This window comes from Epargyreus clarus, unplaced genomic scaffold (assembly GCF_041222505.1).
Source record: "Epargyreus clarus isolate Ecla_fem2 unplaced genomic scaffold, WU_Ecla_fem_2.2 ptg000003l, whole genome shotgun sequence".
NCBI classification, from domain to species: Eukaryota; Metazoa; Arthropoda; class Insecta; order Lepidoptera; family Hesperiidae; genus Epargyreus; species Epargyreus clarus.
Genome location: NW_027332211.1, coordinates 10,080,310 through 10,091,734, shown reverse-complemented (window position 1 = coordinate 10,091,734; position 11,425 = coordinate 10,080,310). Strand labels below are relative to the sequence as shown.

At 36.6% G+C, this 11,425-nt stretch overlaps 1 protein-coding gene across 1 annotated transcript; it reads right to left on the bottom strand.

Annotated features, from left to right (window-relative positions):
• Window positions 1-4,621: 4,621 nt before the first annotated feature.
• Window positions 4,622-11,371, bottom strand: LOC140753515 (phospholipid scramblase 1-like). Its single transcript, XM_073088184.1, has 6 exons — window positions 10,525-11,371; window positions 9,233-9,360; window positions 8,262-8,527; window positions 7,414-7,638; window positions 5,547-5,708; window positions 4,622-5,087 (listed from the first exon to the last, which is right to left on the bottom strand). The coding sequence occupies exons 2-6, from the start codon at window positions 9,354-9,356 to the stop codon at window positions 5,055-5,057; spliced, it is 810 nt and encodes a 269-aa protein (XP_072944285.1). The 5' UTR covers window positions 9,357-9,360; window positions 10,525-11,371; the 3' UTR covers window positions 4,622-5,054.
• Window positions 11,372-11,425: the final 54 nt, after the last annotated feature.

The following is an 11,425-nucleotide window of genomic DNA, read 5'->3' as shown; positions in this document are numbered from 1 at the left end:
GTATATTTATTTTTCTTAGATGTATCTTCATCGGAGGCGCCGGAGGGAATGAATCCTCCTCTTTTTTTTCGATTTGTGTAGTTACTGTTGGTCCTAGCGACCTGTACAGCTTCACCGGGTTTTAGGAGGCGAGCTTAAGGCTCAGCCGGGACAAGAAGACTATGCGCTGGAAGGGAGGGATAGCTTAGGTCACCGTTGCCGGTTCACTAAGCCGTCCGTTGCGGACCCAGCTACTGCCGGAGTCCTGACCATCCACCTCTTGTCATATAGGGATTGACCGGCTGACCCAAGGGCACCTCCTATGAGGTACGGACCTCAGCTTAGGTCAGTTACGCTAATGTGGGGCACAGGAGAAGCACGACCGATCACGCGGGGATACCTTGTGTGTGACGGTTGTGTTGTAGTGGGATCCTCGTCTCCGCCGGCGCGGACGGTATGTAGAATCTGTTGTTGTTGAGTGTGTGGGGTGAGGAGGGGGTTCTCCTTGCCGGAGGGCGTTGTCTAACGTGACCTTATCATCAGGGTAGTCTAGGACATGTTTTGGGCGTCTGTGTAGAGCCTTTGCATCCTTATCGGGATGTAACTGGCTGCCTTGACAACTAGCTGATTTGGGTGGTCAATAGCTGTATCAAAATAGCTTTTGGAAAGCTGCTTCATGTATTGAGCGATGGTGGGTAGCTCAAGATCTCTATGGAGGTCTACATTACGCACGTACCAGGGACAGCCCGTGGCCATGCTTGTGATATCGTTCAATGAGTTTTACGTGTGCAAAGACTACACTGGCGTAAGTCATGATGGGTCTAACGCAAGCTTTGTAAAGCGTCACTTTATGACGAAGTGCCATTTTACTTTTCTTGCCTAACATGTGGTAGAATTGCCCTAGTACGAAAGCGGCCCTATTTCGCGTTATTTTGATGTGCTCAGTGAAGTTCAACCTACTGTCTAGTGTGACACCTAGGTATTTGGCGGATTTAGCCCATGGGATGGGCTTTCCGAACAATGATGCTTGTTTAAGTACCTCTTTGGTCCTGTGGTAGCAGTCCCTTTTGGCAGAGAGGTAGTAAGCCCTTCTGGCAAAGTGAACAGCTTGGCTTTTTTCTGGATTGACCTCAATTCCCCATTACCTAACCCATTCGCCTAGGGCGGTGGCCGCGGACTGGAGTTTCGAGGTGACGACTGAGGGGCTTGGATGGGTGTAGTAAAGGGCGGTGTCATCCGCAAACAAGGCTAATTCCACGTTTGGATGGCGCGGGACATCACTAGTATAAAGTGTGCATAGGAGTGGGGATAAAGCGGAGCCCTGGGGGACTCCGGCTCGTAAAGAGCGAGGGGATGAGCGTGTGCCATCCACTCTGAAGAGGAATCGGCGATTGGATAAAAAGTCTCGTATGATGGTCACGAGCTTGTCTGGCACTCCCATATGGTAGAGCTAAAAAAGCAAGCCTTGGTGCCAGACTTTATCAAACGCCTTTGCTACATCGAAGAAGAGGGGAATCCACCTCACAAATATGCCTCTTTATATTCGTTTCGCGCACGCCACAGGTGCGCGCCACCTTGCGAGGGCGTGTCCGAAAGAGACAGCGCTATCTGTCGGACGGAGACAACAATAGCCCTCTCGCTCTTACTTATAGGTCTATCTCTTTTACATTATTTAAGTCTTTTCTTATACATTGAATTATCAATAAACAAACAATAAACGTTTTGATTTTATAATATAAACAATCCTTACGTGCTACCTTATAAACTAATACAAATGTCCATAAATTCTTAATATTAAACACTTTATAAATAAGACACAACCAACAATAGAGAGATACGTAAATAAAAAGAGTAATTGTCCGTTACAATAGTATTTATGAATGTTTTAAATGATAGTGTTTATTAGAACAAATTATGTAAGATGTACTTTTAACGCATTAGGATAATCCTGTAATGTTAAATGTAAGTTTGTACAAAATAAATAAGTTTTGTATATCTAAGACACAGGGCATATTGTCTTATCACACTGTAGGAGTAAGAGAAATCAGTTCTTTCTCTCTTTTAAGTACATTCTAAAGCACACTCGTATTTATTGTACCTCAGCCTTAATTACATTTAATCATTATATTAAGAATGATTCAGCAGTAATTGGGTACAAAAGAAATACAGGTCTGTGGTTTACCTACTGTGTTTATGAAAGTTTGCATATTGTAACCACAATCAAAATTTTATAAACATAATATATACAAAAATTAGACATCACTCGCTGGTGAGAAATAGAGTATCGAGACGCAGTTGCGGTTTCCGTCTACAAAATTGTAGAATAAAAAACACAATATATAAAATATTTTTTTATTTAAATATATATTTTTGTGCATATTTTATATGTTCACACTATATATTTATGCATATCTATATTATGCCTTTACTATTATAGGGTTCCTTTACTCATAGAGATTACACATTAACACATAAAGCATGTGAGACGCATACTATGACAGACAAAATGTATTTTTCTATACAATGTGTATTGATGTTAGTATATATCTATTACACTGTAACATAGCTGCGCGGACACCTGTCAAAATCATATGATTTTGTCTGCCACAATCATACATTAGTACTAATCTTATATAATATATACCAGATTCAGGATTTCAGGCGCATTTGCTTGTGGCCGAAGGCGTTTATTTGTTAAAGACACCCGTTGTAAAGAACTAGTCATAGGATCCCTGCCGACTATGTGAGCATCTTCGGTCACCAGTTAAGAGTGCTCTCAGCGCTCAGCGATAAGTCGAAGTCGCTCGTCGTAGATGGCAGTCAAATTGATGTTAACAACCTCAGGAATATGCCACTATCAACAAAGGAAAAGTTTTCCCAAGGCAGCTAAATACCTGGTTTAAACCACCATTAAAATTAATGTTATTCCAAGTAAAAGCAGATGGCTGCCAATAAATGCATATACGAGTACTTATTACGTTAACATTTTATGTCTAATAGGTATATTAGTAATAGTAACTTGTTTCCTCAAAGAGTCAGAAAAATGTTTAAATGATTGAATAAAACCCGGAGGCTTCAGAGTGATTAACATGTCTAGGCAAGAGGGACACAGGCCGCTTATGACCAGATGGACGGATCGATGGGGTTTCAGAATTTTTAATTTAATTCCCGATTTTTTTTGAATAACATTACTTTGGCATAACTAATAGTAAATTCATTAGTTTAAGAAAGCCAATATACATAATGTGAAACGTTCGGTTAAAGGGCTTTAGCTGGTTGAAGCGGCGTCGATTAGATCGTTAACCTACCCCATAGATTAGTAACTCTATGAATCTATGACTAATCTATGACCTACCCTATAACTGAGTGTTTTAACGTGTATAAATTAAAAAAATACTCATAGTGACGTTTTATATGAAACAATAATAAGTAGAAATTTCTTGTCTAAGAATAAATGCTTATAAAAACATAAATGCTTTTTAAAATGTAGACGTTTACAAAAATCAGTTAGTAAGTTAGTTAAATCTAGTCTAAAAAGTAGTTAAAGCTATAACTAAAACGCCCAAAATAGTTCTAAACATCATAGACGGATAAATTGATAAAGTATTAAAGCCAATCATCGGTGCATTTATAATGTTACACTTATCAATATTACTTGATAAACGTTAACCCAGTTTTATAATAATTTCATTTATTTTGTGTCATCTAAGTAACTAGATGGTAAACTTCTAACATAACATAACTTTTTGTACCTACGCCCGATATTATAATGTTTTTAAGTTATGATTTCTCAGTAAGTGAATTATAAATTCTTTATGAGAAATAAAGTTCTTCTTAAATCGAAAAAAAAAAAAAAAAAAAAAAATTAAACATGTAAATGTATGTAAAATTATTTAAAAATTTGTATAAAAATAAGATCATAAAAACAAACTTCCTATAAACATAGTTATAATAAGTGAAGGTATAATATAACAAAAGGTCTATATTATAATATAGACAAACTATATTACTAACTATAACTTTAATAGTTAGAATAAAACGCTCAAAATAAGAACCAAACAAGTGAATACATACTACTCGACCAAGCCAACTAGACGAACGGGTGGAATGCCGCCTCCCTCCCCGAGTACTGCCCCATGTCCCGCTCATATCTCAGTACTGTTCGCAGCTAAACTCGTCACTCTCACAGTTCACAAATAATTTCTGGATTACATTTTGGTTTATTATTTGTTATAGTTATCAGTGTACATAGTTATTGTTTCTTTGTTATTTATTAAGTTTTGACGGTGTCTTGTGTAAAGACAGTATCAAAACGGGGAAAAATAAGATAGCGAAGAGCGAACAATGATATTGGGAGTTTTACGTTTTACATTATTTTTTTGTACTCATTAGTTTTCGTAACCGTCGTTTATGTATAAATTATTAGAAAGAAATTTAATTAAAATTTCGTAAATTGATTTATAATCAACATTTCATAACAAGTTATTATTTTTTTGCCAACGGTACGCACATATCTAGCGAGTGACGTTTGACATTCGTTTACTTGGCTTGGTCGAGTAGTACAGTCGAATACAGAACATCCCTGTTTTTCGCAGTAGGTTAATTAATGTCACTCGTCTTAAATCTATCAAGTTTTGAGCATTTCCTGTCGCGCGTGTATACGCTTCCACGCGCGTCGCGTACGCAGATTTTTATAATAACTCTGCAGTCTTTAAGATAAGATTTTAGTGGCACGTATGCGGGTAGGACGCGCGTATAGTCCGCGCGAAACTGCTAGTCCACTCTGAATAGAGAAATGAGTCGCTTCACCATAGCAAATTCAACTTCAGAGAAACAACTTAAGAGCGGACTAGTAGTTTGGCGCGGACTATACAAGCATTTACACGCGCTACAAGTAATATGCACCTAATGTAATAAAATATTCAAGTTACATACATACTTTAAGCTTTTTACTTATTAGTCAAACATAGAATATAAAAAATATTAATTTGTAGGCGGGTAATTAAATCATATTTAACATTTTTCATTTTCAACATTGAAATTCGAGTAAAATAAAAGAAAACATCTTCATGTAATCACTTTTGGGAACTCTCGAAGTACATGAAATCCTGTAAATAAAAATACATAGAATTAGTTCTATATAAAAACGATGATTTAAATGATTGCAACAATAAAATAGCTACTGAGCTATAAAAATAGAGGATGGATTGAAAAATCATAAAGGTCCTCGAATAAAGATCGTGCAAAGCACACGACGAAAAAAAGAAAATTCAAATTGGTCCAGGAATACTCGAGTTATACAAGTTTATAAGTGTATAAGATTTTCCAATTTTCTCGGGAACAGTACCTCTTCCCGAGATGTAAGGTATTCTAGGTTCTTTTCACACTATGTGTGCAAGATTTCATAATCATCGGTTGAGTAATAAAGGCATGAAAACGTAGTAAACAAACTTAACCTATAAAAACATAATGGTAAATATTATACCTAATTTATTTTTGAAAAATCGTTTTTCGTCAACTGCAGACGTCATTGACCTATAGGGTAGGAAAGTTGTACATAAACTTACAATTAGAAAGGTTGCTGCAAGCAAGAGCGCTTTAACCTTGACATCAAGATCCATGGGAAACTTAACACCGAAGTTATCCGCGTCAGTGTACGCCTCGCGGAAGAACCCGGTCCACTGCTTGGTTATTTTACCCACTTCCATCGAGCTATCTTTGGAGTTGATCTGTAATATAGACAATGGGTATTTGTTAAAATTTTCGAACGAAACATTACAGCAATATTACTATTCGCTATTATTATCACTACCTTCCACAGAAGCGTGCATTGTGGAGGATTTTGCGATTTTACCAGCTTTATCTTAGCACGTTAGCCCCGTTCAAATTGGTCAATTAATTTTTACAAAGCTATATTGTAGACGAATTTTTAAAACATTTTTATGAAAAGGTAGAAGTGGGTAGTTGACTTTTTTTATGAAATTGAAATGTCAAATGAGCAGGGCTGTGCCCATGGACATCTGCAATCAATTCCAAACAGGGATATTGACGGGGAGATAAAATTTCTATTTTCAGAAGGTTACGCTTGCTACCAGGAAGATGCAACGCCTACTCCACCATGCACATATAGCTGGAAAAGTATCGCTTGGCCATCAATGCCAGTAAGGCTATCGCAATACTATTCGAACGGAGTTGGCGTGGCAGCCTTTTGTTAAAAACGTAGAATGTTGTATCGATTCGCATGTTGCCATACACTTTGGAGGTCAAGCTAATGCTCCGCCAGGTGCGAACAGCCCGAGCGATACTCCGAATGGTTTACAGCCAGAATATCGTTGAGAACGAAATTGGGTATCTACAAGACGTACATTCGTTCCCTTACCTAACAAGATATGCGTTGGTATCGAGGTCACGGCGCGCACTACTCCTAGCTCAGCAAAACTTGGTTCTACGAGCAATCGTGGGAGCCGGTCGATACAATATAAGCGATGTACTGGAGCGGGACCTCCGTATTCCGTCGCTGGATGTGTTTGCGACCCATACGGCGCGGCGTATATACCGTACCGACTAGGGTACACTTAATCATCTCAAGGATATCGCGCTCTAACACACTCGTCTACCTGGGGACAGACCGCTTTTGCGTGAGCTCTTTGAGCAGGTGTCTTTAAACACCAAGGCAGTCGAAGGCAGCTCAATAAATTTACTCAATCGTACCCCGCCCAAGAAGAGCAGGGTTGGTAATCTAATAATGTTATATTATTATAATATATAATCCTAGACTTATTATAATATAATATTATAATGTCATTATAAGATAGTATCAGCATCAATCGGTGGGTATTTATATCCTTAAAAACTGCCTAGATATAGAGGGATCTCTCAAGAGCTGAATCCCCCATGCTTCTCTCTTTAATCTTTACAATCGAAGTCGTAGCATATGAAGCCTCTTCAATTGTCGTCGCAGTGCGCTAATTAGGACTAAGCTGTAACAGCTCGGAAAATTATGTCTCCCTTAACACAACCTTCAAATCACAACACAGCAGCGCTTAATACTGCTGTTATGAGGCAGAAATAGGTGTGGTGGTGGTGTCGCCTAAATCGAACCACAAAAGGTTCTTCCACCTTCTACGAGTCTGTCTCCATTCTGCGACAAAGTTGAAGAGACGTTGAAGAGTTAAATTATAGTTGCAATATGTCATGAGTCGTCACTTATGAGTAATCAGTTGTTAGTGCAATAGAATTGTGGAGTTACATAATTTCATAAATAATACAATGTTGCGGAGTAAATGATTCGACCACTGTATGTTTACAAATGGGATCGACTATATGGGCTTTCCAGAGCACATACAAATTATCAGTGACAATTTTTTTATACTACTATCGCTTCGGAACAAGGCCTACTTTCACTACGGACTCGTATAAGTTACGGCCACTTACAAAAAAATCGATGTCGCTGAAGCAGGCGCATGTGCAAATCGGACCTTTAATCTTGAGCAATACGTCGTTATTCGCGTCCTTGACGACAAAGCAGGGCTTGCAGAAGGTCCAAACCTCTTCCACGGTGCCGATGAGCGTGCCGGGCGGAGAGAATACCTCGAGTGTCTGCAGGCAGCACGGGAAGCAGCACCCACTGCACGCGAGTGGTCGATAAAGGTGCATCACCTGGATAGTAGAGATTTGTTATAGCAGTAAACAAGAATACAGCGCACCTAGGGCTGCTACCTACTTTTTTGAAGAAAAATATTTTTTTCAATTATATGATATTATTAAAAAATAATATAGAACTAAAAATACTAATTTATGTCATGTCATCGTTTAATATTTCTGTTGGCGAAAAAAGTCTTTAGTACTCTAAGAGAATTATTTGTATATTTGTATATATTATTGTAGTAAACCCATTCTTCTCCCATAGCTGGACAAAGGTGTCGTTTTAGAGTGAAAGAGGTTTAGGCAAAATGCAAATGGGTAGACTTCACCCACTTTTGAGAACGTTTTATTCTTTAAGCAGTTACATCATTGACAGCTGATGCTGGAAGTAGCATGTCTGTTGGAGACCTTAAATAAAATAAAAAAAATTGCATCATGAATTAAATTATCCTGAGGCTTAACGTCAACAATAAATCCAATAAATCGAGTTTCTACTGTATTAAGTTAAATAGAAGCCGATGCTTTTTACTCTCACACAAGTGCTTATGATACTACATAAATTTATAGACAAGATGCAGAAAGAGTGGTGTGTTCAAAACAACGGCGACGGATATTAAAATTACATGTATATTTTTTACCTCATTCTCGAAATTATCCAAGATTTTCATATCAAACGGACGCATGGATCCCCAGCAATTCCTGGTGCAGCAATCGGTTTCTTCCTTCGCGAAATACACTTTTTGGCCGACACTGTTTTTTATGATATATCTATTGTTTCTTTCATAGCCGACAACAACCTCTAACACGTCGATTGTTTGGTGGATCAGAAGCGAATCAATCAACGAAAGATATTCCAAACCAGGCGGGCAATTTCTGAGTCCTTGTGGCATTGACATCCAATCAGCTGAAAGTATTTATTACTGTCTTTTTATTGTATGTACTTGTACTACTATTCTATACCTATAGTTTTTTATAAGGATAAAGTAACAAAATGAGCATGCAGTCTGCCTGATCTTAAGTGGTCACTGCCACCCACACACATCTGTAACCAACTCAGACAAATGTAAAACAGAGGATTTACCTAAAGCTATTCTTAAGGAGTAAGATGTTCCCCTCATTTGTAAGTAAGCCAGCATCCATACCTGTCCAGCGAAATGGAAGAATCATATCATGCTGGAATTTGGTGTGGTGGACAAACCATTCTCATTCAACCATCTTTTAAGATATCACATTAGTATTGTGAACATTACTGCATTACTGTGAACATTGCTGATAGTGTATTTAAGCCTTAATACCATAACACCCTAGCATTTCTGATCTAACTTATAATAGTTATCATGAATTTAGACAGGATTTTAAGTTCTTGTGAAAAGTTTAACATTTTGGAGCAGAAATTAAGCCATGTGGCGATTGTTGTAGTACCAGAAGGTGGATATGCTAACATTACACTTGTATTAAAACTTTATTTTGTTACACGGGGTTTCGGACTTTCCATGAAAAGATTTTTGGAAATTTGTCCTTAAAATATGAATAGTATTAAGTAGAACGAAAAATTTTGTAATTTCTTGCAATTTTTGTACAAAGGATAACATGAGTTTTAAAATGATACCTTGGACAGGCTGTTGAATAATAGGACCAGGTGGCACAGGAGGCTGGGACCGATATGGTGTCATTTCATAACCTGGGCCTTGGGAGACGACAGGATTGTACGGAGTCTGTTTATGTGACATCATTGTTCTGAAAAATAAATTATTGTAATAAATATGATATAATAGTTACTCTTCGTTTCCTATGCCTGAAAAATGGATCTATCTATACATATAAATAAAATTGGAGTGTCTGTTTTTAATATTGAAAAAACCACTTTTTACTACATGCATATGAATATATATACAGTACATACACCAAAATAACATTTTTGTCTGTTTGTTTTGGCTAATCTCTGTAATGGCTGGACTGATTTTGACGGGACTTTTATTGGCAGGTAGCTGAAGTAATAACGAGTAACTTAGGCAACTTATATTTTAGAACTAGCTGTGCCCCTGTTTCTTTTTAACACAGGTGAAACCGCGGGGCACAGCTAGTTATATAATAAATTTGATAAAAAAACAAAAACATACATAATTTGATTTGAATTTAATATACAAAATTTGAAAGAAAAGTATAACACAAGTGCCAACAAGTCTGATTACCAGTTTTCACAATCATAAAAAACCCCAAGCGAAAGAAATGTCTGCCAGACATATTAATATCAATTAAAGGACTTAAAGGTGAAGCATATGTGTGTTTTAGACACTAAATTAACTTATTATGACAATTCACATTCATGCTAATAAAATTTAAAGAAATTTTAATGTTTTTGTTATTTATTTACTTAGTAAACAGTGTGTGTAGTAATTATAAAAATGTGTGGTGTATAAATAAGTAATAACATTGAATAAAACTTTTAGAAATTTACATACCCAGTAGGATTTAGATTGTAAACAATCAAACAGGCTAATCTGTATTATAAACTTCCAATAAAAAAGTTATTAAAATGAAAAGCTAAGTTGTGAAATGTAAAGGTGTTTTCCTCCTTACTATTGAACACACTGAAGAATAATTCAGTTCATCTTCGTAACTGATTTTAAACTAGGTACTGAAAATTTAAATTCAATAGGTATTTATTAAGAGGTCGTAAGTGTCAGGAGTACAGTCTACACTCACCAAATTAATATTTTGCAAGGTTTTCCTTAACAACAAAAACAATTGCACTAACTGCACTAGCCATGCAAATTCAACCAGTAACAGTTATTTGTAAGGTTTGTTTTGATTAGTTGGTATTGATGATGTTAAAGTACCACATAAGTTTGTTTATCAACTTCAATTCCTTTAAATATTAATTTCCTTGATTTTACTTACAACTCAATCCTCCAGATTTCTTTCTCCGAATGTTCCTTTCTCTTCACGATAGTTCGATATGTATGCGAACTACGAAGCTGTATAAGTGATGCGAAGTGCGAACTATGCGAAATTTCATAAGCAGGTATCCCCTGACTAGATTGTTACATACGTACATACCTATATCTGTAAGGTATGTATATAGGGAAAAGTGGGATTCCTTTTACGTAAATGTATGTAGGCATAACATTTCACGTAAAGAGAAAGATCAAAATAATCGTCACTGATGTTTATTACTTATAACTTATAAGTTAAGTGTAAAGAGTGAAAACACAGCTAAGTATATGAATTAATATCAAACAATGAACCGAATAAAACAAATAAATTTATTGGATCAATCTATCAATTATTCAAAAATACACTTATTGTAAGTATAGGTATACTCCTACAACTCCAACAAGTAATTGACTTGAGTTGACTTGACTGACTGAAAACTGAAACTGTTGAAAGGAAAGATAAAACCTCAGGCTTATAGTGCTGCCACACTATGCTTTTCGTGTTGCCGTTATTATTTCCATTCCACACATCCTTGACGAATGGCGATTGGCGAGGGAAGTGGTAAGGGACGTCGTATGGCCAGGGCTCTCCTGATGCCCAGCGATAAAAAAAAATTGGTTTATTAGCGCGATGTTTATGTTGAGTAAAAAAATAAGCACCTTAAACACGTTATTGTATTATATTTTAGTCAATTGAATTATATATTGTATCATCGGTAATTCAGATGACTTAATCATCTCCTTAATTCGTTTCCTGAGTATGTTTTCAAAAAGAGGTCATCAGAAAAATATGAAATGTCTTCTTATCGCATATTATCGAAAAAAGTTATCAGAATTATTTAAATAAAGTATTGTAAATAGAATAG